At 51.6% G+C, this 27933-nt stretch overlaps 1 protein-coding gene across 5 annotated transcripts in view; it reads left to right on the forward strand.

Annotated features, from left to right (window-relative positions):
* Nucleotides 1-335: 335 nt before the first annotated feature.
* Nucleotides 336-27933, forward strand: part of FGFR2 (fibroblast growth factor receptor 2) — a gene marked incomplete at both ends in the record, with an annotated part of 89843 nt that continues 62245 nt past the window's right edge. The window contains 3 exons of one of the 5 annotated variants that reach the window (XM_084244978.1): nucleotides 336-516; nucleotides 21643-21909; nucleotides 22982-23059. In XM_084244978.1, the coding sequence (XP_084101104.1) occupies nucleotides 351-516; nucleotides 21643-21909; nucleotides 22982-23059 (511 nt within the window). The remainder of the gene's footprint in view (nucleotides 517-21642; nucleotides 21910-22981; nucleotides 23060-27933) is intronic. The other 4 variants (XM_084244974.1, XM_084244977.1, XM_084244975.1 and 1 more) reach the window with 4 other exon arrangements.

The raw sequence follows: 27933 nt of genomic DNA on the forward strand, positions 1-27933 counted from the left end.
GTCTGCTTTTTCAAAGATCAGAACTGCATGTTTGTTTTTTTTTTTTTGCCCGGCCTGGTGGAAGCACCTGGGATGCTGAGGTGTGGATGAAAGAAGGCATTTGCAGATACTGAAAAAAAAAAAAAAACTGTGCCAGTTGGAGAGGCTGAAACTGGCTTTCTCCCACTCAGGTCTGAATGAATTGGCATCGGGGAGGATTCCACTGACTCGCGGAAATCTCTTTCCTCCAGAGGTTGCAGCAGAAGCAGCGGCCAGCCCGTCCACGGCCACCTGGGCAGCGGCACCCCGGTTCCTGAGCCCCCCGCAGGCTGAAGCATTGCCAGCAGTCCATGCTGTAGGCAAGTGTGCAGATGGGATTACCGTCCACATGGAGATATGGAAGAGGACGGGGGATCGGCACCATAACCATGGTCAGCTGGGGTCGCTTCATCTGCCTGGTTGTGGTCACCATGGCAACCTTGTCCCTGGCCCGGCCCTCCTTCAATTTAGTTGAGGATGCCACGTTAGAGCCGGAAGGTAAGTGAATTTCATTTCACTCGCAGGGTGCCAAGTTTGTTTTGGGATTTGTCTGGGGAAGTGGCACTTAGGTCAAGACCCGGTTTCGAAGCAGCTGTCCTTGCGTTGTACCCAGTTTACTGAGAGCAGGGGGTGGGCAGGGACTTGGGAGAGGGATCTTTGCTGGAACACTGCAGGCAGGAGGTTAGGACTAGTTTGGTGGTTTCATGGGTGTGTGTTTCTCGGTGCTGGAAGCGGGAGGCAGCGCTGTTTCCCTTTATCAGTGCCCAGGAGGGCTGCAGAGAAGATGAATGTCATCTACAGCCTCCTGCCTTATAGTTCCCGGCGGAGGGGGAGTCTTGCTTACAATGTCAAGAATCGCTATTTTGCAACAAAGGACTCCACCGAGGGAAATTGCCAACATCAGAAATGCTGACATTTTGTTTTCATTGTCTAAGGAGAAAAAGAAGCTTCTGAAGTTCACTCAGAGATGCTTGACTCAGATCTTTTTTTAAGCCATTGTCATTCATGACACTGAAGCATACGTCACAGCACAGCAGATTCTATCTTAGGTACCTTTGAAAGTGAATGTGCCCGCCTATCTCCCATATCTCTGAGAACTTGCAGCTCCAACTGGGTATGCACTGGTGTGGCAGCTTTGGAACTTGTATTGCAAAAGCATCAGGCCAGTTGCAAGGACTCCGTGGGCTGAAGGATACAGCTGGGCAGATTTGGAACCGCTTTCCCACGTCCTTCTGGGACGAGCTTAGCCCAGCCGCTACCTGGTGCGGCGTTGAGATCTGTCATCAGTAGGGGATATTGGTAGTTGAGTTCCATTTGGAGCGGTAATCTGAGAATAACACGGCAGATCCCAGCTCTCATTGACACTTAATGAACCCGTGTGCAGGGAGCCCACCTGGTGCCCGCTGGGCTTGGGGGGTCCGCTGCATGGTCATGGGCCCGGGCCAGCTCACTGCTTCTGAGCCAGCAGCCTGCGCTGTGGTGTGGGGAGCAGCGTGCTCCCCAGAGGTGGGCTGGCAGAAGCCAGAAAGCCGGGCCGGGATGCTTACTCCGGGAGGGAGGGCTGTGTTGCCTTCCGAGGTGAGCGTGGGGACCTGGACACCAGTTGTGGATGGATACAGGCTGAATCCTTTCTGGGACAGAGGCACTCAGTACCCGAAGCCAAGACGCCTCCTCTGAGTGAGGCCAGCCAACTTTCTCCGACCCAGACACAGGCTTTATCGAGGAGGGCTTCAGGGGGGAGTTGGTCTATCTGTGCGATGGGGAGACTCCTCCTTATCACCTGTGCTGCTGTGACGTGGCACATCGGTAATTTGCGAGGGGGGTGCATGGGGAAGTGGCATAGCATGAGGAGGTTTTCTGGGCTCTGAAAGTCGTGCCTGTACAGCTAGTTTTGCTAATAATTAAAACGGACGTTTCCCCACTTGCTGGTGTTTCCTTGCAGACGTGGCTCAGCACGGGCTGAGGCCACGGAGCTGGGATCACCTGGTGTGCAGGCAGCGAGGCCTAGGCTCAGGAGAAACCGTCATTTTTCATGTAGACGTTCAAGGCAGCATTATTGGGAGTTTATTTCAGTGTGATGTGTAAAACGGTCCTAAAGGAATTTTTAAAAATCATATTTAGTCTTGGAAGAAAGTTTGAAATATGTGTGTATATGCAGGAAGAAAGAGGTAAGGCCAAGAGGGGAACAGTGGACGGGGGTGAAGTCCCCCCAATGGTTCTTTGTTTAAAAATTTCTCAGCAACAATGTGAGTATTGTTGAAAGCAGGTCTTCCCAACGCAGGGTCTGTGCATGCACGCGGGCTCGGGAGGAGGGCTCTGCTTCTGTGAAAGTGCAGGGAATATTTTGCAAATGTCTTCGTGCAGTTTTCCGAACCTGCAGCTTCTGTGAGGTTTGCATTCTATGAGGGCTGTGAGACATTAAAAACAGACAAATGGTTTCGAGGAGGATGCAAAACCTTGCGAAGAAGCGGCTTTGGAAACACTTCCAAACCCTCAGACCTCCGTTTCCCTGGCTGTCTCCCATGGGTTTGATAAAATGATCTTTAGGGTCCCTTTGTTGGTATTACTTGAATGTTAATATCCTCAGGAGCCTTCTGAGGACTCGCCTCACCAGTTTGTTAGGAGATTTAAATGTGATCCCAGCCTAAAGAGCAATTAGCACAGGGTCTGGCATCTAATTAGCACCCAGGAGTGTTCTGGTTGTTGCCTGAGAACTGGGAACAGGATCCTCCCAGTCCTGTGGGCTGACTGGTCTATTGCCACAGTGTTGGAACAGCGTGGTTCTTGCAGACCGTTGAGAGGAAGGTCATTCTCTGATGGAGGAAGCCCTTGGAATTTCCAGGCGGCTCTCCCTGCTTTCTGTAGGGTCTGTACCTCTCCAGGTGCTTAGTCCAGTGCTGGCGCCCTTCCGGTCCTAAGAAGGATCCTTCCACTCCAGAACTTTTGCTTCAACCGCAGTTCAGACCATGGTCCTGCTGATGTGGAGAGGTGTTTGCATGTGCGCACATGTCCCTGCCTATCCTTGGAGTTAGTGTACCTGGAGCTTTGGTCAACGAGAAGTTCAATCTTGACCTTCTGTAGCACAGGTCTTATCTTGGAAGGCTCGGGGTGTGCTAATTTGGAAGCTCTCTTTGGATAATGTCTGTTGGACTGAAACACAGGAAAATGTGGCCAGAGAAAAATGTGACTGCAGTTCCAGAAGGAGCCTGGGCTCCACCACTGGAAGATCTTTCTGTCTGTCTTAGCTTTGTCCAGTAGCCCATCACCTGTCATCATCTCCTGTCATCTGTCATTTGACTTCTGGACACTTTCTGAAGTGAAGGTCTTTGCTCTGCTCAACTGACTTTTTTTTTTTTTTTTTTTTTAAGATTTATTTATTTATGCCTACAAGAGCTGGGGTTCAGGCCAGAAATGCAGAGGGTGGGGGGCAGTGAGAGGATTCACCAGAGACAGAGTGGGGAGCAGAACAGGCAGATTGACCAAAGTACACTGCTGAGGGGAGCAGTGGGCGAGTCAGGAGAGTTCTGCTGCGCCATGTGGGTTGCTCCCTGACTGGCCGGGAATCGAACTCATGCTGCAGAGGCTGTGGATAGCTTCAAAGGTTGCGTCTTAATCCTTGCGCCACCAGGGAGGCCCCTGTTCAACTGACTTATAATGAGCAATCTTTACAAGACTTTAATCTTCCAGATTAAAAATGAGTATTTTCACTTGGTCACTCATGTTGTTGTGTGTGGGGGGGGTGTCAGCTGATTGGGGTACATTTAGTTACAGGCTTAAAGGCAGGCAATGCTCAACATCAGGTTACATGCTGTTCTGCTGATTAATATTCTAATTATTTAAGTACAATCAAGCCTGATAACCCTGGGGAGGAGACAAGACTCTTACTTTCAAGTTCTTCTGACTCTGTCACCTACTCTGGTTAATTAAGTCATTGTTGACATTAACCACATCTTTGTTTACACCAACCCAGTAGGAGCTAAAATAAAAGGGCTTTTCCACCCCAAACCCTTAATTACTTTCCCACCCTCTGCAAAGTGTGATTCTGAAAAGCAACAACCTGGGAAAAAAGTAGTTTGCATGTTTGTTTTTTTAACCTGCTTTTTGGCAACCTTTTGAGCAGTGATGTGTTCCTGGGATGAGGGTGAGCTGATGCAAAGTTCAACAGCAGAGGCTGAGGAGGATGCACCGGAGACCTCCCTCAGTTAGATTTTTTCGGTAGGGTTTAAGTCCTTTGTTGGAAGTCTCATAAGTCCCATAATATCAGCCATACGCATTTAATTGCAAGTTAAAAGAAAAGAAAAAAGAATATATCCGCATACCAAGACTGAATGATTTAAAATAATCTTCTGTTTTGCATTATCTGCGTCTTTATTCTTCAATATGAGTGTTAATATTTAAGAATTGACTGTAACTCGATAGTAAGCTTAGGGACAAGGACTCATTCTTGGTCAATTAAACCAAATGCAGGTTTATGCAGTTAAAGACACAATGAAGTACACATTTTTTATGAGTATATAAAGTATTTCACAATTCATAGACAAAGCGCTGTGTTTAATATTGCTTTTCAGAGCAAAAATCTGGCAAGCCCAGAGAACTGGGACTTGTGTACTTTCTATCTGGTTCCATCTGATCTGAAATGGGGGTGCGTGTGCAAGCTGTTTATCTTAGCCAGTTAAAACATTGAGCACCTACTATGTGACAAGCCCCTCCCACCCCCCAGGTCACAACCGAAACTTGTTCCTTTCAAGTCTTTCCAGCCTCATTGAGGGTGAGAATTCAAATAACCAGAGCAGTCCACTGTGAGGCAGACATTTCCAGTATCAGACTTAATGAATAATTACATGGTTATGAAATAACCGGGTTGTGTTTAAACAGGAAGGGTTTTGTTTAATGTTCGCATTCTCAATAAAGTATATCCAGTAGCCCTCCAGCTTGTTGTTGGGGTGTTTACTTATTCGGGGTAATTGTGAAAGCCTCCCATCCCCTCTTCTTTGAGTCTGGCTTCATTTTACAATTCTGTTTCAACTCTCTGATTTTACTCTTTGAAGGAAAACGTGGGGAACTGACTTTGGGGGTACCAGCTAGTCACACCGGGCCGGAGGCAGAGCTGGCTTGCTGCTGCCCCTGGGCTGGTTTGGTTCTTTAGCCCGGACAACTTCCCTTGATAGGCTCTTGAGAAATTATTCTTTGAACGTTTTTCAGGCTCTCCCACAGTGGACGCTAGGCCAGCACCTTGGGTTTTGCCTGTTGGTTTATCCGATGGCTGTGTTGAGTAAAGATTTAGGGATGGCTCTGCATTTCCAGCTTTCCTGGCATGGAAGCACCTAACCTCCCCTCCTGCGCAGTGTGGTTTCACTGGCTGGTAGTGACCTTGTTGGAAGATGTCTGAACGGCAAGGCCGGAATGTTTGGCCTTCGCCGAGGGTTTCTGAACAGTGTTGCTTCAGCATCATTATCTCCCAAGCCCCAAAGAGCTGGAGTTTTTAAAGCCATGTACCATCTGGTTTATTTTTTTAAATTTTTTTATAAGATTTATTTATTAATGCATACAAGAGCTGGGGCACAGGCCAGTGGTGTGTGTGTGTGTGGGGGGGGGGGTGGTGGTGGCTAGAGGATTCACCAGAGACAGAGTGGGGAACAGAACAGGCAGATTGACTGAAATACACTGCTGAGGGGAGCAGCGGGCGAGACAGGAGAGGTCTGCTGCGCCATGTGGGTAGCTTCCTGGCCGTCCTGGAGATCTGGCTGGTGCTGCAGAGGCTGCAGATTGCTTCTTAGTGCGGTGATTAACCCCTTGCACCGCCAGGGAGGCCCCATCTGGTTTATTTTGTCTCCGGTTTATTCTGTCTCCACAAACCGGCCACATCCTCCTGCTTGGACCTGGTGCTCTGGCCTTGGATTAGGGACTGTCAGGAGAAGAACAGGACGCCCGCGTGGTTTCCAAGTCTGGTTGAATCAGCCTCTGGCCCAGGACCCCACTGTCAGGCAGGTCTTGGACATGGATGTCTCCTTGTGAAACTGACAAGGCCACATTTCCTGATTCAGCCACTCCCTTGCTCTGATCTGCTGTCACCCCCCTTTAGGATGTGACACAAGCTCCAACATGGTGGCTGTAGCCTTGGCACACGGTGGCCGTGCCGACTCTCTCTGGCCTCTGTTTATATAACCCTAAGCTTTGCCCACTTGCATGTTTGTACCAGGAGATATTGAGCCGTCAGACAGACCTTGGAGAGCGTGTGGCAAGTAAAATAGGCACAATCTAGGTTTTGCGTAATTTTGGTTTGGGGCAACTCGCCTGCTGACTGAGTGCGGAGATGTTGGGTGTGAGCTGTTGTTCTTGATTCCACTTTGGAACCTGATATGTAATTACGCCTCGTTCTGGATTTTTGCCACTTCTGTGAATATTAATCTCCAGATTCTTTTGACTGTAGAGGCAGGGAGCTGACTGTGGGTACCTCTCTGGTAACCCCTCGTCCAGCTGAAGAGGGGGAAATGCCAAGTCACTTGGAATGAACATATAGAATTTCAGGCTATAGTGAGCATGTTTTATGAGGAGGTAAAAAGTAGCTTCTAAGGAAAATACTGACTCAGGAATGAGGACAGGGATGTGTTTATTTGCATGATTGATAGAGCAGCGCTCCTTGGAAGAAAGAACTCAACCCTGAGTTCTGACATTAATAAAGCAAACTGTATAAATTGTGAGGATTATTTTCTAGCCCTGGTGTTACTTTCTATGACCTCTTTTTACACCACAGTTTACGGCTAAGTTTTTCCATACGTTTGAAAAATATCAAGACATCGAAGAAGCCAACTTTCTGTGGGGTAGGGGGTTGGGTGAGAAGGTGCTATAAAATGAATAGCCAGATCTTTGCAGTGGGTGCTGGGGTTTATGTTCTTTGAAACTTGTTAGTTGGCTGTTGCTCTTGCCTAAAAGGAATGTGGCTGCCTCCTTCCCTCCCTGCTAACCCTTCTAGATTTCCCTCAAAACCTGTCTGCTCTGGTAGGCGCACAAGTATCTGCCCTCAAAGTTAAAAATGCCACAAATTTTAAATCACTCAAATCTTAAACAACGGCCATGAGAACTCCCTTTACAATTAAGCTAAATACTGCATCTGACGCTTTTGTTCACTTCAATGGATAAAATTGTTTTGAATTGGTTTGCTTTCTAGAGACATAAACTCAGAGGGAACTTGGCCTTGGAGCTAGACAAGTCTGGCTTGGATCTCTCTAGATCTGCTCGTGCTGTGACCTTGGACAAGTTAGATGGCCTCTCTGTGCCTCCCTTTCTTTATCTTAAACAGGGCTGATAATATTTACCTGGGGTATCTACCCCGACTATGAAGATTCAATGCAAGTAGTGTAAACGCCCACTGCTCTTTCTGGCCCAGGCCGGGCATCCAATAAATGCTGCATCCTTCTCCTCCACCCACTTCCTTGTCAAAGTAAAGACCTGATAAAGGATTTAAATGTTCCTTTGAGACATTTACATTCATTAAAACAGAAAGGAGCTCTAGGTTCTCGATGTGTCCAGCCCTTTTTATTATCTGGGGCTTTTGCAAGTCCCTGACTTGAGAAACGTGATCCTCCTGCTGCTTGGGGTCCAAATGGTTCAGGTTGATGGTTTTTTTTTTTTTCCCCTGTTGAAAGAAGTCAGTTGTGGCTGTGCGGTCGTGGTGCACTGGGATGCTGCTTTCACGAGGCCAGGAAAGAGTTTTCTGTGTGGGGCTTCCGAAAGGGTCTGTCCCTAGGCCTGTGTAGTATGGTGGAAGGAATATTGTGGCCTTGGGGGCTGGTGCCCTGGGGAGGCGGGGTGTCCATAGCGAGCTTTGCTCTGGTCCTGGTCTACATAGGGAGCTCCATGATGTGTGAATGTGGTGCCTTCCTGGGTGCACAGGAGCGAGGCTCCCCATCTACAGGAAAGGGAACCCTGAGGGTGTTGTTAGGAGACCCCCAGTCCCAGTAGGACAGGGGAGGGGCTAAGCAATTGCTTGCATGTCACCCCCCCCCCCCCCCGCATACTTGACAGGATGAGTCTGGGGCGGTCAGTGTGGATGGGGACATGCTCTTTAACCCATACCTGAGAGGGGTACATGAGCGGGGTGCCTGGGACAATGCCCACTACCGTTTATTGTCTACCTGTTGTTAGCTCCTTGTAGGTACTCGGGCAGACATCACTTCCCATCCTAATATGATCCAGAGGACCCAGGAATCCCTTGTCCCGTTGGGTGGAATGGGATAAATAATCACTTCTTAGATAACAGAGACTCCAGGTGGTGAGATGATCCTGCCAGGGCCCCACAGCGAGTGAGTGTGGACCCCAGGCTTTGTGTGAATCTATTGGTGCATCAAAGATTTACCATGGATGCCTCCACTTTCCTGAGTCAGAAGGGTCTTTGTGGAATACTGTGGGGCCTTCTTCTTTCCTGAACCTGCCATTTGGCTAGTTCAATTTGTAAGGACATTACTGGTTGATGGTGTTTGCCCCAACTCGTGCACACCTAGCCCCCTAAGGCTACATGAAGAAAAGTCACAGGCAGCTAAAAAGTTCCAATAACGGCTACTTTATGATTTTTCTAGAATGGCTTCTGTGGGTATGTAATTTATTGGTAAGAAGCTAACCTTCTCTGCTGCCCAGGAGCTGGGAAGGAAACCAAGTCCCAGTCAGTGACCAGGCTAAGCCACGTGACCTGAGCGCGGGACCAGAGGGGCTGGTCTGGTATTGGCCCCTTGGTTTATAAGCCCCCTCAGTGGCAGGCCATCTTTGAATGTGGTTTTCCTGGAACCTGCCCAGCATTAGCTTTTGGGTTGTCACTTTGACAGGATGTCAGACTCTTAGCATTTCTGGTTTGTGTAGACCCAAGTACCTTGAACTTCTGCACCGTGTGATCCAGTGGTCACGGGAATGACAGGCCCAAGCCCCCCAGCCCTTCTAAGTATCTTGGATGGTTTAAAAAAAAAAAAAAGGAAAGGAAAGGAAAATTCAAGAATGAAAGGACAGAGGCAGCAGCTTCTGTTCTTCCTCTTGCGTGGCCAGGAAGGGTGCCCCAAGAAAAGAGGCTGGAGAGTGGAGCCGTTATTATCATTAAAAACAATTTTTATACCCAGCCCACTCTTCTTCCCACCCTCCTTCGCCTGTGGTAACCTCATTTTGGCTTCCAGTGTCTAATGGATAATTTGTTTTGTTCATTTGCCTGCTTTGATTTCTTATATTGCACCTATAAAATCAGTCAGTGAATAATCAGCCAGCATTTGTCTTTATCTTTCTGATTTTGCTTTGCATCATCCCCTGTTCCTTCCATTTTGCTGTAACTGAGAAAATGTCACCTTTTTTTAAGGCTGGATAGTATTCCATTGTGCATATATATCACGCCTTATGTGGGTTCCATGTCTTAGCTGGTGGGCATAATGCTGCACTGGGGTGCATATAACCCCGCGAGGTAATGACTTCATGACGTGATCTTTGGATGGAGCCCTAGACTGATTGCTGGGCCAGGCTGTTGTTCTACTTGTAGTTTTCTGAGGAATGCAGCAATTCACATCCCCATCAACAGTGTGTAAGCGTTGCGCTCCCTCCACAGCCTCTCCAACATCCTCTCCAACACTTGCTGTTAGCAGTCATTTTAATGTGAGCCATTCTCATTGGTGGGAGTTGATATCTCATGGTGGTTTTGATTTGCATTTCCCTGTTAAGGCTATGAACATATGTCCGTTGGCTATCTGTATTTCCTCGCTGCAAAACTGTCTATTCAGATCTGCCCACTTTTAAATCGGGTTGTTTTTCCGTTGCTAAATTGGAGGACTTCTTTATATACCTTGAATATTAACCCCTTCTCTGATGTGTGAATTGCAAATATCTTCTCCCATTCAGTGAGGTATCTTTTTAGTCTGCTGATATTTTCTTTCATTATGCAAAAGCTTTTTAACTGGCTCTAATCCCAATTGTTTATTTTTTGCTTTATTTACCTCCTCTTCGGGGTAGAGTCCCCAAAGACAGCTCAATGATTGATGTCATGGGACCCATCACCAGTGTGTCTGAAAGGGATTCGGCCATCCCACAGGGGCCAGCAATGCTGGAGTGACCCGAGCCAGGAAGGTGGGTGTGAGATGAGACTGGAGAAGTGGGTAGGAGGGCTGCTGGGCACCCTGTTAAGCTTTTGCTGGGTGCTTGCACTCAGCATCTTCCCCAGGCTGGGCCGCAAGGAATAGGGATCCATCTTGATTCTTCAGCAAATCAAGTGAATTGACTTGGTCAGTATCAAGATATGCTGGGTAGGTGGCTCTGAGCCCTGTTTGGCAGTTGTCAAGGACTCGTCAGTCGGTCGGAGGCAGCTCGGTCAGCCCCCAGCCCCTACTTGAGCTGGCCATGTCAGCCTGCTCTTTTGCCAGGCCAACAAGGAGGCAGGGAGGTGATTTGAGAACCAGGGTTGCTGGGTGGACCTGGGCTGAGTAGTGACACCCATTTTGTCCCCTTTTGGGGGCCTTGCCTGGGGACCCTGAGATGCAGCCAACGCTCCCTCTAGTCCCTGATGTGACAGGGATGCATCGTCTTGGTTTCAAAAAGGGATCAGGTAAGCTGTACCCGCTCTGTGCAAAGGTACATGGCAGCCTTGGGAAGGCGCACAGCCTTTCCAAGACCCAAGATCATGTGCTGGGGGTCTGGAAAGTGCCTTTGTTGACTTTTCAAGCTTCTTTTCCAGCAGCTTTTACCTCTGCAAATATGTTGCTTAGGGCAGGGGAGAAAGGTTAACCTCATGGCGCCTATCATAATTTGGAATTTCCTGAATTAATGTGGCTTCAGGCCTCTGGCGCTGGATCCCCCAAAGGGGATCTTTTCTTTTCTCTGCAAATCACCAGAGAAAAGTGATCCACTGGCTTCCACTAGCCTTTCTGAGTCCTGCGGGGCAAAACCAGCTGGGAATGTGCCCGCCCACCTCCTGGGCACTCTGCCCCCTCCTGTTTTAGGCAATCCTCTCCAAGAGGTCATTCCATCCAGCTGCTTGCTAAAGACCCCTCGGGCTACGAATCTGCGCCTTGGTCTGAACGGGATTTTAGCCTGGCCAGGCCCGAACTTGCTGAGCCTGGGCTGCCAGATCAAACCCATTCAAATGAGGAGGGCCATCTGTTTCTCAGTATCCAGCTGCTGTCCCTTCATTTGCAAATGGTCGGGATGCTGCTGGGGCGTGGGGGTGGCCAGTCCGGGGACACATCTGCAGGCTCTGAACCTGTGTTGGAACTGGGGTCCTGCTGAGACAAGAAAGGCTGAGCCCTTTAAGTAAACTTGCTGAACAATCGCCCCCAAAAGGCCCCCAGTTGAAAAAGCAGGAGGCAGTCTTGCCCCCCTACCATGACTCTTAACCCCCCTACCACCTTTCCTTTTCCCTTTTCTTTGGTGGCTGGGGCCACTTTAAAAGTATTTGTGTGTTCAGAAGGGTAATTGAGGGAGGGACCTGTTCCGCGGGCTTGGGGAAAATGTCAAGTAGGATTTGGACATAGATCTGACCTTTAAGGGACAAATGCACCATTTAGTGATTATTTATATCGGAGTCAGGAGGCCAGCTGCTCCCAGCAGCAGCTTCTAGGAGCTGCAGGTAACCCCATGTGCAGAGAAGTGGCGGTCCCCAAACACTTGCTTCTGGAAAGTAGTCAGACTGCTGGCTTTGGGGTGTGCTGTCTGCAGAGCAGGCCCGTTACCCACTCAGCGTGGCTGAGGTCCTCAAGCTTGTGAGCTGGGTTTGCCCCATGTCTGGGCCCCTTGCCGGAGGGTTTGGAGTCCGGGGTTGGTCCTGGACTGCTCAGGGCTTGTGCTAAGTCAGTCCTGAGCTCTTCTCAAGGAAGTGCTGTGGCGGGTTTGCCCCACATATAAATATCAGGTGTCTCAAATTTTTGGATGTCTAATAGATGGTATTGTAACAAGCCTCTTTCCTTGCTAAAATTCTCAAGCCGGTGTTGTACATGGGTGTTGATGATAACGACTCACAAGATTCTCGGATGTTTAATTCCATTTGGGAACATTCTAGAAATCTCCACTTAGGTAACTGACCTTTATATGATGTGACAGATTTGTTCATTTGAAAGAAAATCCAGTCTGTAACTCAGGGGAATGCAGATTGAGGCTCCCCTATAATTGGAAGAAACAAATTTTTAGTCACTTACCTGCAAGCTAAGCAGCCCATGGGCCAGGCAACCCCCGGCCCCAAGGCCCCAAAGCAAGGAGAGCTTGCTTTCACACATTCCCCCCCGCCCCCCACTTAGAGCCCCCCCCCCCACATCCCTTCCCCCCCTTAGAGTTTACCAGGACTTTTCCAGACAGCTTCTGGCTTTGTCCTTGTGGTGACCTTGACCAGCAGCAGGCTGGTGGGAGATGCTCTGGCCCTGACAGCAGATGCTGGCTGGGGCCGTCCCTGGGAAGGGCCTGGCTCTTCCGCTGCAGAAGCGGGTCTCAGTCGCTTGTCCTTGGACTCAATCCAGTTTCTGACTTGTGACCCTGGGACCAGCAGCGCCAGCTTTACCTGGAGACTTGGGGAATCCAGACCCTCAGTCTTGACCCCATGTCTGTTGACCAGAAACTTCAGGTCTGGGCCCTGTAGGGTAAGGAAAAAAATGACAGGCTTTTCTGCCCTCCTGCCAACGGGATAGATGATGGATCCCTGCGATCCTGCATGCATGCCTGATGGCGGCTCCTGGAGCAGGGTGTGGGCCTAGGTAGATGGGATTCACCTGGGCTGAGACTGGGCTTTTAAGGGCGGCGTCACGGGGACGCCAGCAGAAGCCGAGAAAGAAACCAAGAACGAACGGAAGCAGAGAGAAGGCCAGAGAGCCCAGATAGAGTGAGGATTTGCTGGGGGCTGGGAGGCCTGCCAGCCTCCCGGCCCCCCAGCACCCCTGCCTGCCGTGTACCCGGTAAATCCCAATAAAAGCCTGCAAAGCCACTGAGGGCTCCAGGACTCCTCCAGAACCCCATCTGCTGGATCAGAATCCCTCTCAGTGGTCTTCCTGCCCCTACAGCCCCTAGAGGCTGTTTTCTAAACGTCCAAGTGTCTCTATGCGGAGAATCCAGGTGAGGCGCTAGCAAGGCCCCCGTGTCCTTAAGAATCGTTGGGGGCGGGGAGGCCGACCTGGCTGTGTGCGCCGCGTGGGGGGATAGAAGCTGCTGCGGGTGGACACAGGCTGCCGTGGGGGTCTTGAGTTGTGAGCCTGGCTCCCTGGTTTAATGGGACTCAGAGGACCTTTCAGAGGAGATGCTGTTTGGCTGGGCTTTGAAGGCTGAAGAGGAACCTGCCATGTGGGACAGAGGGAGAGGGAGCAGGGCTGGGGTCCCTGGGGGTGGCAAGCCTAGGTGTGAGGGGGAGGGTGGAAGGGCTCTGGGGGTTTGCTCGGCAGGGTGTGGACAAGTCTGTGGGGTTTTTTTTAAAGTAGAAGTCAGGCTTCCTTTTCAGGTCGCTCTGGTGGCCCTTGGTGGGTACATGGGGCGGACCGTGGGTGACGGGTTAGGGGGTGTGGAGAGTGTGGAGGCCTGGAACGGACCCATGGGAGGGAATCCTTGCCCCGCTCTCTTTTCAGAGCTAGACCGGACAGGGAGGGGAGCGGGCTCGGATGGGCTGAGAGGCAGCGGAGAAGAGGCCCTTAGGGCCGACGGGGCGCTCGGTGCATGTTAGTGGGGACAGAGCGAGGCCAGCCGGGGGGAGGAGGAGGTGGAAGGTCACTTGCTTGTTTTGGATTGGGCCTCCGTAGACATCCAGGTAATGTGTTCCCTCGGGCAGGGAGAAATATGAACCTGCAAGCAGAGGCTTGAGAGGCGTTGACATGGAGGGGGTGGGGAGGTGTGGAGCTGGAGGAGATCAGAATGTAGGGCGAGGACAGGAAGAGGAGCTGGGACTGCAGGCAGCGGGGAGTCGGCGCCCACGAGGGCAGGGCACCTTCACCACCCGTTCCGTCCTGAGAGCGCGCTCAGCAGCGCGTGCTGACACACCCACGTGCACACGCACAAGCAGAAGCCAGAGTGACACCGTGAATAAGTCACTAAATCAACGCCTAAACTCAGTGAGGGGCTCTGGAAAGGGAATAGAAGGTTCCCCTCCCTCCAGCATCCCCATCCTGCCACTTTAGACCTGGCGAGGGACCTTTTGCTTTCATGCTGAGTGAGCTGCAGCAGCAGAGGAACGTGGCTTCAGCTGGAGGCCTTCCTGGTGGTGGCTGCATCTTGAGTGCCTTCTCTGTACTGCTAAGTGTTCTTGCTGAGCTGTGCTTTCTGGGTGCTTCCCGTTTGTTATTCCTGATGTGTAGGTAAAGGAAAATGAGAACAGCTGGAGGGCTCACTCCCAGGGTCACCATCTGTGAGTGGCAGAGTTGGGACTCCGTTCTGTCTCTGACATCCCATCCCCCAGCCTGTTCTTGGCTCCTCTAAAGAATCACCAGGAAGGAGACAGCAATGAGACGGGAGTCCCAACGCAGCGGTACCAGGAAGGGCTCAGCCATGGAAGTTGAGGGGAGAGGTGGCTCATCAGGACTTGGAGGTGAAAACAGTTTTGGGGCAGAGGATTGGGTTTTCAGAAGTGGAGGTGACAGCGTTCATTTTACAGCTGACACCTGCAAGACCTCTTGTGATCTTAAAGACTGTATTGATAAAAGTCCAGCAAATCCCTCCCATTGCTGCCCCTGCTTTTGAGGGCCCCCAGTGCCCTCCCTGCTTGAGGAGCTGAGGGAGTGGTTGGGCCAGGGGGTGTGGGCCCTGAGGCCAGCTCTTGGGGGGTGTGGTCTCCCTGGAACAGAGCATCCTGGGCGGCCCTGGAGATCTGGAGATGCGCCTGCTTCCTCCACCATGTCCAGCACACCTGTTTCTAGCAGACAGGAGGCTGGGGGCCTGGGGGGAACAGGTGGCCGAGCACAAGGACACCTCCTGTGTACCCAACAGGGGTGGGGGAGGGGGGCAGGCCGCTTTGACATAACTCGTGCCAGTTTCAGCATCCTGCGCACTAGATAATCTCCCTCAAGGCCTGCCTCGTTGGGCCATGCCTTTTGAACAAGGGGTTCCATTTTGAAGTTCTTGCTCACGCAGAGCTGCCAACATCTAGGGCCTCTGTGCAGATGGCACTGGTTCAGCACCTGATCTTGGCCTCCGGTGGGACCATGTCCTCGAGAATATGACACAGGCCCTTGTGACCGGGGATAAAACCTTCCCTGTATGCCCCCCTCTGCCTTCTAGAGAACGTTGTAATTAACAGCCTGAAACATCAGGTCCAAGGGAAGGGGGTGGGGGGTGCTGACAACAGGGGGAGTGAATCGTTCCACTTTGGGTCCAAGTATCAGGGGATAATGGTGACTCACTCTTAAATGAGGGCCTTCTTAGGCCCTTGACTATTTTTACATTTTTATTTTCTCGTGGCCCACAACCTAATTTCTCTCATGGTTCTCAAAGACAGCCCTAAATTATAGGAGGGGTGTGCCTGCGTGGATCGTGTTTAATGGTTACCATATTGGAAACCGGAGCCATTATCCCATCTGATCGTGAGGAATGTGAGCCCGTCTAGAGTTGCTGGAACAGTCGAGCTACTGTGGCAGAGGTAGCTCACGGCCCCCGTGATGCCGATGGGCGCGCTGGCTGCCCGATGGGTGTCTACAGGGCAGCCTGATCACCGGCCGGGAGGAGAGCACTGCGGCCTGTCAGCCTGTTCACTTATCGGCCTCTCATTGCCCTGACTTCCTTTGTCCCCCATTTTCACGTTGGCAGTGCTTCTCCAGACAGCGCGCTTTCATCTTTATGTTCTGCGGAGTATTTGTCTCCCTCTCCCCACCCCTTCAAGAACAAGTAGTACCTCTGCCTTATAAGGCTTGCGTTTGATGTCAGGAGTTTTGCCTCCTGCAAGTCTGCTCTTGTAAAGGGAGGCCCTGAGGATGTGGCGCTCAGCAGCCTGCTCCACAGCCGCCTCCTCTGTCCAGTCTGCAGAGCCTTGTGGGGGCCCTCGTGGGGACTCACAGTGGGGACTTGGTACTTCTGTCTTTCCAGTGGCGAGTTTTGGTGCCAAGATGACAAATCGTGTCACGGCAACTGGGAGCCCTGCTTGCCCAAAGCCCCTGTGCTGTGAGGAAGGAAACCTCCCGGGGCACCAACACACTGATGCGCCAGGTGTCTGTCTGTCTGTCCAGATTCCCTCAATTCAAGCTTGTAAAAAAAATCCTTGAGGAGCCGTGTATGGGGGTGTGTGTGTGTGTGGATTGCCTGGATTTCCTTCCCAGGGCCAGAAACTGGGGCATCAGCCAGGTAGAACTTGTAAGCAGGACCCTGGGGGGCTGGTCAGGCTGACCTGGACACCAGGCCCAGTGCCACGGCCCGGCCAGCGCCACGGACTGTGGTGCAGCAGCCACGTGCAGCTTCGTTCTGTGTTTCTTCCGTCAAGACGTTGGCAGCCGCATCTGGTGACAGTTTTCCCTCTTGCCAAGGTGGTGGAATATCCGGGAGGTTCCCGGGAAGGCAGACTTGCCTCTTGCCCCAAGTGCTCCTGCTGGAGTTCCCGTGGGAGCTGGAGTGATGTCGAGAGGTGCTGGCTTGGCCCCAGCCCACTCCCTGTGCCTCACCCCTGCACCCCCCGCCCTGCCCCCTGCACCCCATGCCCCAAACCCCTGTACCCTGTGTCCACCCTGTGCCCTGCCCCCTGCACCCCATGTCCCAACCCCAAGCTCCCCACCCTGCCTTCCCTGCCCCACCCCCGCGTCCCACGCCCCATGAGGGCGGTGCCTCCACCACCTGCAGCCAGGGCCTCCACTCTTCTCTCCTCTCCTCCTCCCTGCCCTCCCCTCCTCCCCCCTGAGCAACCTGTTTCTGGGTGTCTCTCCTTCCCCTTCTGGGAGGACTGTGTTTAGGGCTCGGATATCCCTGACTCTCTGAGACGCGGGGTGACCCTGCTGCATCCCGGCAGCCAGGGTTCCTGGTTCTTAGCTGGGATAATCTTGGGCATTTGGAAGGACACCCCAGAAGAGGCTGCACTGGTGAACGGGCTTATCTGCTGCTCGCTCCTTCCTTAGCCGTTTAAATCTGTCCCCCGCGCTCCAGGAGCCGAGTGCGGAGCAAGACGCGGGCTTCCCATCTGCTCTCTGTTTGCATTCAGGCGCCATGTCCAACCCCACACGGGGTTTTATAGGCAAACATCATAAACTGTGACAGCCTGAAGTGCTGCTGTCGCGGCTGGCGGCGGCTACCTGGAAGGCTGGTGTGCAGCGCCCGCTCCCTGGCGTCCTCCGGAGACGTCCAGCCGGACTCGGCTCCCGTGTGCAGAGGGTCCCGCGGCAGGCGCCTCTGACCAGGCAGGATCTCGCCCTCCCAGGGCCGCGATCACCCCCGGTCAAGCTCTCTTCCCTGTGTTTGTTTACTGGGAGGTGAACACGTGTAGGTGCAGCTGACTTCAGTGTGAACTCACCCAGAGCTGGTGACCTCTCCCCTGGTCTGCTGAGGGGCTTGGAGGAGAGTCAGCGAGCCCCTGCCTCAGCTTCCTCCTCTGCCCGCTTCTAGATTCCTGTCCGCCCCTTAGGAATCCAACAGAGTGTGTCTGTGCTGCAGCTTTCTCCCTTCTAGCGTTTCCACTGATGCCAGGGAGCGTGCATGGAAATATAGTTTGTCTGTGGCAGTCTCTGCAAGAGGACTTGGTGTGGAGCTAAGCAGCTTCTGGAATCTCCTCCTCCTTGTGCTTTTGCAAAAACGGATGAGTCTTTTTGCAAGAAGGAAGGAGGCCCAGCTCAAGGTGGGCTGCCCAGGTGCTGACCACACAGATGGCTGCTGGTTTGTTTGCCGCCCTCGTCTGATTAGCTGTGTGCCCATGGTTCCCTTCTTGGTATACCAGAGGAGCCACTGTATTGAGAAGTTACATGGCGACATGCAGCTGGCCCTTAAGTGCTTCAATGTTCTGGGGAGAAAGTTCAAGTTGTTGCAACGCAACTCAGAAGCCTGGCTGTTCCCGTGCAGCCCTGGCGAGTGGAAGCAGGCAGAGCCCGCCCAGAAAGTAAACCCTTGGTGCTGTTGGTTTAGCAATTTTAGGGAACACTGACAAAGATTGTCCAACACCTGTGCGTGTCGGTTCCAGCTTTCTCCCTCAAATTTCAATGCATATTGTGAAAGAAGTTTGGAAACATTTGTCTTTGGAAGCCTCTGGAACCTTCCCCCTCATTGTGTTTAGGTGAGATGGGCTGAAGGGCGGGTTGGGTGTCCTTCCAGCCCCACCCCCTGGACTGGACAGAAGAGGGACATGAACTAGGGATGTGGCTTCTTACTGAGGACAAGGCCGTGTCCCATGCTGCGTGCACCCCCACCCCCTCCCATATGAAAAGGCTAGTGAGAGCATGCTAGGGCACCAGCAAGGATCCATGCAGGGAATGCTAGCGTGCCACAAAAGGGATTGTTTGACTTTCCTGAGGAGCCCATTGCTGCATTGGCAGGTCAACAGTCCTGTGTTCGGAGCAGCTTGCAGCCAGGGCGCCGCTAGTGTCCAGGGAAGCTGTTGGCTACGGCAGCGCAGCAGCACAGACGTCAGGGAGCCGGCAGTTTGTCCCTCCCTGCGGATGGGTATGGGGCAATACCTCTGTGCAGTGGACACAGCACTGCGGAGCATGTTTGTGGGGGCACGAGCCTCGAAGTCACCCCAAGGATTCAATTTAAGCACAGAAGAGAAAACAAACATCTGATGGCTTCCTGGGGAGGTGTCAGGGACAGAGCCACCTCGCTTGGCCAGATGTTTGGGTTCCAGGCTGAGCGCCCGTGTTCTTGCTCCTGGGTCTGACCCAGTTTGCTGAACCCCCAAACTGGATCCATTGGGTGGCTCAGAGGGGATTGGTGTGGCTCTTGCCCCACAGGCCTCTCTCTGCCCCTCTGCCATCTACATCCGGTAGGTGTTAAAGGTGCATCTTGGGTGATGTCGGCCCAGCATTTCAGGCACCCCCCCAGCTTCAGCAACAATTTATGACCTGTTTCAGGTGAAGGAAAGGATTCTCAGTGAAAATGGCATCCTTTAAAAATGGATCACTATCACTTGATCTTTGCTGGGAGAGCGCTTGCCATCCTGGAATGTTCTCCTGCTTCCATGAAATAGGGACGTAGCTTCTTATTGAGCACAGGGACAGAGCAGGTTGGCTGTGGGGGACCCTGTGCCTCCTTTGGGGTGGGGGGTATGGCCGCACGAGTGCTGAACGTCCCTGCTGAGTGATCTCTTGAAGACTGATTCCAGCTCAGAGGAGAACGAACCCCATGACTTCTTGGTGACGTGCTGACATGCTCATAATAAATATTGATTATTGTATGATCCAGGCAAGTCCTGGGCAACTTCATTCTAGCATGTAGGTGCTGTTTGAATACTTAACTGTTGGACACAGGGCGCCCAGATGACACCTGAACCTTGCCTTAGCCCTCCCCAAAGGGGTGGTCAGAGGGCCTGTGGGACCCCAGCAGGGCTGACATATAAACCTGTGACTCTTGGTGCTGGAAGTAGACTATGGTCTGAGGTTTGGGCCCAACCTGAACGCCTCCTTACCCCCTCCCTCTCTTTCCTTTATTTCTCTTGCTCTGACTTTTCTGCCCAGCATCCAGAGTTCAGAGTATTTCTATTAGTCATTCGGTTCAGCTGCATTAGGACTTACCCATACGTTCTCAGTACTAATGTTCAGATCTCGCTCTCCATGGCACGTCTCTGACCGTCCTATAACAACAGGGCTTGGCAGACTTTCTGGAAAGGGCAGACTAAATATTTGATGGCATAGGGTCTTTGTTGCAGCTACTCAGCTCTGCTATCATCACCCCAGACAATACCTGTGGGAACCGGCCTGGTCCTGTGCCAGCAAAGCTCTGTTTACAAAACCAGGATGGCTGGCTTTGGCCCTGGGGCCAGATTCGCAGACTCCTGGCCTAGAAATTCTTGTCTGCCACCTCCTCTCCCTGCCACTATCTCCCTGTTCCCTCTTCCTGACCCTAGGACCACGCACATATTTATGTTTCTCATAGATTTTGCATATTTGATCAGTTACCTCCAAGGTAACTAAAATCCTGCAAGTGCAGGGACTTTCTTTGTCCCTGTACTGCTCAAGCACCTGGAATAAAGTCTGGCCCACAGGAGGGGTCCAGTCAGTCATTCTTGAAGGAGAAAAAACATTCGAGATGTAACCGGCCTGGCCGCTGGGACTGCTGCCCTGGTCCTGGTCCATCCGTCCTTGCTCACTTTGCTTCTGTTTTTCCCTTTTGTTCATCACTCTGTCCGCGTGTCCACCTTGGGGGTGCCGGCTGGGGGGAGCCCTGGCTCCTGTGGTGGCCACGGGCAGTGAGGAGGAGGAGCTCTGGACCAGATGCGTGTGGTCCTCCCTGATCCTTCAACGGTGGGGTTGAAACACGGAGCCGCTTCATTTCGGTGTTTTGTGGAGGTTTGCACAGACCACACGCAAAAGGGCAAACAATTGCCTCGTGGAGCTGCCCCGTCTGGAGCCGTACCAGAGCCGGCGGCTTTGCGTACTGTGGGCCTGGGACTCCGGTACCACTCACGGTTCCCTGTGAGGCAGGCACGCCCACGTGTGGGCCCTTGGGGGTCCCAGCCTGTGGCTCTGGCTGGTGTGCGGAGACGTCCTGTGGGCTGGATCCTGCCTGTGTAGTGGGGGATTGTGATCATGCTCAACGTGGGCCAGTTTCCTTACTGAGGGTAAGGGAGGGGACACACATAGAGCCATGGGATCTCAGCCCTCTTGCTGGGACCTCGGGGTCTCCTTGGGACACAGGACAAATCCATCAGAAATGTGTGGCATGGCGGACGGATGAGGAGGGAGATCCGCTACATGGCGGGCCAGGTGACTGACTCCTGGCCAGCTGCCACAGGGAGGGGGCTGCTCCGTAAGGGGCCTGAGGATGAATTGGCTAAACAGGATGGAAGAGGTGGCCTAAAGGGGCGGGGGGAGCAGAGTGGGGTCCACCTGGCCTTTCCTGGGTCCTGTGTGATGTGCCGGCGGTTTGGGTTGAAGACCCTTTTCAGCACAGTGGCACCACCTCTGGTTGTCTGCCTCACTTTACTCTTCGTTTTGGGTGGTTAGGCCGCCAAGGTTTCTATTAGTTTAAGAAAAACAGCATTTTCTAAGTCATCCAGTGCACAATTCAGTTTCCAGAGCAGCAAAGGCAGAACCAGAAGCCTCTGTGGCTGCTCTGGTCCCGAGTTGGAGATGCGTCATTTTTGCAAGCTCGGCTTTGTGACAACAATGTCTTGCACAGATAAACAGGTGTGTGTGCATGTATATGCATGTACACATATACGTCCTTACAAATAAACCCCCACGGTATCACAGTTTCCTGGTGTCAGCGGTTGCAGGCCGGCTTTGGGTTGGCAATGGACTTCACAGTTCTCGGGTACAACCTCCTTTCACGCTGGGTTTGTGGGCTGTGGAGACTGGGTGGGGCAGCTCTCGCTGGGTGCTTCCTCCAGTGGGTGCTTCCATGCTCATCTGCTCTGCACCTGCGGCCTCTCCTGGGTTGTGGGGAGAGGTGCCGCCTGCTGGGGCCATTTCAAAACAAGAACTGCCTCTGTTGGGAAGCTGGGGCCTCCACTGACGTTTGTTGGGCCTTCTCTCCCTTCCTCTTTCCCATCTCCATCTTCTCTCTCCCACCTTTCTGCAGAGCCACCAAGCAAATACCAAATCTCCCAACCAGAAGCATACGTGGCCGCCCCGGGGGAGTCGCTAGAGTTGCGCTGCCTTTTGAGAGATGCCACCCCGATCAGTTGGACTAAAGATGGGGTGCACTTGGGGCCCAACAATAGGACAGTGCTTATTGGGGAATACTTGCAGATAAAAGGTGCCACGCCTAGAGACTCCGGCCTCTATGCTTGCACTGCCGCTAGGACTCTAGACAGCGAGACTGTCTACTTCACGGTGAATGTCACAGGTGAGTCAGCCTGCACCCTCTGCTTTCTCCATAGATGTTTTCTGGGTAAAATTTGATTGGATGAGGGAAGTCCTAGTGGGATCTGCTGATGGGCTGCCACACACACAGCTTCCCAGGTGGTCATTGACCAGTTTTTGAAGTTCTTGTGCAGGATCCGGGTACCAGAGAGGACTGTCCTGCATGAGGACGTTTGGCATATTCCATGACAGCGCACTTTTTCTTTTTTGTAAAGATTTATTTATTTATGCATACAAGAACTGGGGTGTAGGCCAGAGATGCTGGGGTGGGGTGTGTGAGAGGATTCACCAGAGACAGAGTGGGGAGCAGAACAGGCAGACTGATGAAATACACTGCTGAGGGGAGCAGCAGGGGAGACAGGAGAGGTCTGCTGCGCCATGTGGGTCAGCATCCTGGCTGGGGATCCAACTGCAGTGGTGATACCGCTGAGAATTAACCCCTCGGCTACCAGGGAGGCCCAACAGTGCACTTTGATAGAAGCGGAAACGCTTGGTTTTCCTTCTGGCACTTTGCATGCTGAAGATTTCTGATGCCTTTTTATTACAATTCTCTGCTTGGTTTTTCTTCCACACAGTATGCGGGGGGGAGGCACTGCACAGGCCCTTAGGGACCCACCTTAAAGTTTTCCTTTCAGAATGTTAGTAAACGGGCTGCCAACCACACAGGGGCAAAATTTTGCCAGGGCCTAATTCCTTCCTTGACGGGGGACCCGAGTGCCGAGAGGTGGTGTTGGGAAGAATCTTTGGCTCTACACACTCAGTAAATCTGTTTGGCCCTTGACTACCATCGGAGGTTGACATCCAGCTTCAGTCTCTCCAATTTTATAGCATGTTTAAATCATATGAAAGCAGAAGACCTTGAGAATTATAACAGCTCAACTGTCCTCACGGAGAGAAAGTCGAAGCCATTAAAATCATCTTAACTAAACATGGTCGCAGATGTGTGGGGTGGGCTGCAGGTGGTTGAACCCCTTCTCCGGAAGGACTGAGCTCTGGAAGATTGTGTGCAACCTTCCGCCTTGCACAAACACATGGGTGTGTTCTTTTGAATACAGATGCCATCTCGTCCGGAGATGATGAGGATGACAGTGATGGCTCCGAGGATTTTGTCAGTGAGAACAGTAACAACAAGAGTAAGTACGGCCGCCTCCGAGGCCCGGAGCAGCAGAGCCCGGCACCTGCTCCACTGTCTTCCTGGCCACTCCTTGGGAACCCATGTCCTGTGTCCTCGCTCTCTTCCCTGACTTTCGATCTGAGAATAAACCAGTGTCCCTGTACACCTGTTTCTTCTGTTTGTCTTTTCTTCTCGTGTCAGTGGCTACTTTCGTGACTTTTTCCTTGCTTTCCTTCCTTTGGTTGTTTCCACTACTGGGGGGCGTGGATCTCATTGCTGTCGAGGCCCTGCACCTGCCTGGTGGTTCTCAATGGGGTGATTCTCCTGCTCCCCTGGGGGCACGGGGCGATGTTTGGTTGTCCCTGCAGGGGGTGTAGGGGGCTGGTGGCATCTAGTGGGTGGAGACCAGGGATGCTGCTAATGAGCATGCCACCTGTGAGGACAGCCCCTCAGCAAAGCCCCAAAGGCCAGCGGAGCTGAGGTTGACAAACCAATCTTTTGAAGCATCACTGAGTGGGACTAAAGGGAGGAAGGATGCACTGCTGTGTGGACAGCCACAGAATGGGGCCGGTGAGGTGGTGAGGGCTGTTTGCCTTTTTTTTTTTTTTAGAGATTTATTTATTTATTTATTTAGGCATATCAAGAACTGGGGTACAGGCCAGAGGTGCTGGGTGGGGAGGGGAGTGAGAGGAGTCACCAGAGACAGAGTGGGGAACAGAACAGGCAGATGCACTGAAATACACTGCTGAGGGGAGCAGCGGGGAGACAGAGAGGTCTGCTGTGCCGTGTGGGTCAGCTCCCTGGCCAGGGATGCTGCAGTGACAGCTGATAGCTTGATAGTGCTGAGACTTAACCCCTTGAACCACCAGGGAAGTCCCCGTTTGCTTTTTTTAAAGGTAGTGAACTCTGAGTGCCCCCGTATAGGAGGCCTTCTCTTGCTGAGTACAAACTTGGCCTTAGGAGCTGGGAAAGCTGGGATCGAATCCTGCTCCACCATTTCTGGGTGGGGTGACCTGGGGCAAGTCATTTAACTGCCTCAGTTTCTTCAGCTGCAAAAGGTGGATGATGACAATAGCCGATGGGGTTTTAGGATTAGATGAGCTAGCACTTCACTGTTCAAGAAAGGAGATGTAATAAGCGTGAGTAGTTTTTTCTCATAACATAGCTGGAAGGTTCCCAAAGCCATTTTACATTGGTCACTGGCGTTCTTTGCTTAGGTGTTCTGTTCTACATTTTCATAATGGGATTTTAGTTGGCTTAATGGATTTAAACAAAGGCTAAATAATAATTATAAAATAGGCCCAGGGCTTTTTCGAGGACGAAGAGAAAATTGATGTTAGGCACTGGGGATAATATATTGCTAAAGTGGGGAGTTGGATTCGTCCCCGAGTCTCCTAGCAGCTTGGGCAAAAAGGGAAATACTTGGGTTTGTATAGTTTTCACTTTTTGGCAAGAGAAAGCTTGAGGCCTGGACCACTTGCATCACCATCACCTGAGAGATGAAAATTCTCAGTCCCCGTCCCAGACTTGCAAATTAGAAGCATATGGCATTGGAGGACACACTGGCCAAGGGATTCACATGGAGATCAAGAGTTTACTGTTAAACAACTTGGACAAGCGTTTACTGTTAAAGATGATGTTCATGAAGCAGTGTGTAATAGGCCAAGTGTGTGTGATTTGTACGAGCCTTCTAATGAGGTTGTTACTATTACTGAATAGCAGATCCCTGGTGCACCGGACGACATCCCTCCCTTCTCGCTGCTTCTTTGGCTTCAGCAGGAAAGCCATTACTGGTCCTCGAAGAGTCCTTGAAGGCCTCTGGGCAGGCCCTGTGCTGACTGCTGGCTCAGTCCATTCCCTCACCATCCCATAAGGTGGAGAGACTAGTTACTTCTTTTTTATTGTAAAGATTTATTTATGTATGTATACAACAACTGGGGTGTAGGCCAGAGATTGGAAATCTGTGATTGGAAATCTGTGATTCTGTCAGCGAGCAAAAGGCTGACCTGCAGTCCGGGCTTAGGTTAGTAACGTGTTGAATCACAGCCTCCCTCTGCCAATTCCCAGGGTGATAATGGGGGTTGAGAGAGATGCTTGTACCGTTCACAACAGTAAGTGAAACCCACCCGTGGCTGCTATTGCTGTTGACTGGACATCAAATTCTGACAGCACGGCTCAGGGTGGTGTTGGCATGCCTGGGAATGGGGTTGGCCTGGGGGTCAGCCCCCGCCTGATACCGTGGTACCATCAATACATGGGAGGGGATCAAACGTAACAGCCACACAGGTTATGTGACAAGTAGGTTGAGTGAGTGGAGGCTCTTTGATGATTCACAAGACTTCCTTGCCCCAGACCTGCAGGTTTTCCTCCTGAACTCTAGTCCCGACCGCCTAGCACCCGCGGGGAAAGAAGGGTCCGGTAGTGGACGCGCCGATGCATAGGCAGCTCTCGGCGTGCTGGCCATGCCTTCACCTTGCAACCGGCGTTCTTTGTAATGAGCTCTCGAATGACACCAGCTCTGCCCCTGAGTTGGGTGCCTGCAGTGATTAAGGCCTGGTGTTAGCTGTACCAGAGAGATACTGCTTTCGGGCACTGCCTCTGTTTGGTGCCTGTGAAACATGAGACCCGATTTAAAGTGATAGCCGCTCTTCGCTCTTCGCTGGCTGCTTGGCCCCGCCATCTGTTGGTGTGATTAGGTGGGTCTCATTCACAGGTGCAGCTTGGGGCGGCTGAGATTAAGCAGCTGTGGCCCTGTGGGCAGAGGAATGCCATGGCCGAGGAATTGGCAAGGTGGGGCCGGGGATCTCGCCATTAAAACAATTTTTTGCCACCTCAGGTGTCAAATGCCTGACCTGATGAATAGGGAAACTTGTAGAAGCATCAAATTCTTTGCATTTTCAGCCACCTGGAAAACACTGATGTGTCCAAATGGATTCCTTGAGTGCCTTCTGATCCTCCGGAAATACCTCGGGGGTATGTTTGAAAGTTCACCTTTAGTGAAATTAACAGGCGATGGTCCAGGGACCCGGTGCTGAAGGAGGCATTTCTGAGAAGGTGGCTGCTCTGTTTTGGGTTGCTCTGCAATGTATTGCAGGTCATTCCCTCTGCTGCTTTGCAAGATTATCGTTGATCCACTTTTGGTGGTTAACTCTAAGAAGGTGAGCTTGTCTGCTGGGGAGGATTCTTCTCAGATTCTCTGCAGACCACACAAAGCTCGGTGGCCAGAGCCAAGGGCAGAAAGAGCAATTCAAAGGTGAAGGCAGGGCTGTTCAAATTTGCACGTGGAGCTGGTATCCTCTCACAGCAAGGTCTGATTGGACTTTGATGGGAATGTTCTGCCATGTTCAGGCTGTTTTTCATACCTCTTCAGACTGGACCCAGCTCAAAAGTGGGCCCCCTTCGAGGGTTCCCTGGCTCGTGCAGCAAACGGAGCGGCTGGGTTGTGCGTCCTCACCTGCTCCTGTCCTATCAAGGGCAGTTTGGAGCATCTCACCCCCCTATTCCCTGCTCTGCGGGGCGGGACGTGCCTGGGTGGTGAACGCCGTGTTTTGTGCAGTTTCGGTCCTTTTGTGTGTCATTGTGGGCTTGATTCAAAGCAGATCAACGTGGCCTGTCCCTGAAGAGAATAAACCTGTGTTTCCCAAAGACTTTCCCTGGGAACCCCAGTCTGAATAGTTGTCTGCCAAAACTGAGCTGTATTTTTGAAATGAATTTAGAAAATAACCTCATCCTGTCACCCTTTCTCAGAGACCTATAGTGTGTACGAGCCTCATGCAACTCTGAGAAGTTCTTTACTGAAACATCTGTTTAATTTTGGCCTTTCCCAGGGTTTTCCAAACTTATTGACCATAAGACCCTTTTTAAAACACAGCATCTATTAACATCCTGTTGCATCTGCTTTGAAAATCCCTGTAATGGGCTGATTTGATTGCATGCACTTTTCCCAGCCTTTCAAGTCCAGCTCCTCTATCGCAGATGTCAAGGGCATTCTCCGGTCATATTTTAGCAGCTGACTAGCTCTGATGACCTCACACCTTACCAGTGCTAGACCTTTCCCTGAGTGGAACAATCCCGTGATGTCATCACGAGCTGGCTGCCAGGAAATAATGCTGCTACAGATGCCCTTTAGTGAAACAGACTTTCTCCGGGCAGAAAGTTACGATTTCAAATGCTAGTTTTTTGAAATGCATCCAGGCTGAGGATTTTGAAAGTTTCAGGATTTATTCTCTAGCCTAGGGAAAGCATGACTTAACTAGTCCTGGCCGTCCTGAGGTCCTAAATATCTTAATGGGTTACCTGGCAGGCGGTAACTACACTTGGATGGTTCTTTGTGACCGTGATTTGTGATACCTTCAGCCTGCATTGAAGTGATGAATGTTTCTGAAGAGCTTGACACTTAGTGCTTGGGAAGATCATGATTGACAACAGCTCAGGTTTGGCTGCTGGACTAGAGGGAACTGTTAGTGAGACAGCCGGCTCAAGATTCTTGCTGCTGGAGCAGCTCTTTCTACTGAGAGAAGAGACCAGGTAATTTTCTCTTTGGGTTTCATTCCTGTCGAGACCTGCACGTGCCCATACTTTGTGTCAGTGAGGAAGGCAATGTTTTTTTCTTTTCTTGGAACTAGGGAAAATGAAGGTACTTGGCCTGATCTCAAATTCCTTCCATTGATCAGCCTGCTGATAATCGCTTGCTGTCCCTTTTGCCCTAATTGGATTTTTTCTTGGTAGAGATTATATCTAAGCTGGTGAGTGCTACTTGCTTAGTTAAGGTGAAGTTTTCAGGAATTAAAAAAAAAAAAATTAAAAGGACAGTGCCTAGGCCCTCTTAGTATTTTGAAATCTCTTTGTAATGAAAACTCACTGTGAATTGGTTTCAGTAGTTCACCCAAAGGC

The sequence above is a fragment of the Talpa europaea genome (assembly GCF_964194135.1).
Source record: "Talpa europaea genome assembly, chromosome: 10".
Taxonomy (NCBI): domain Eukaryota; kingdom Metazoa; phylum Chordata; class Mammalia; order Eulipotyphla; family Talpidae; genus Talpa; species Talpa europaea.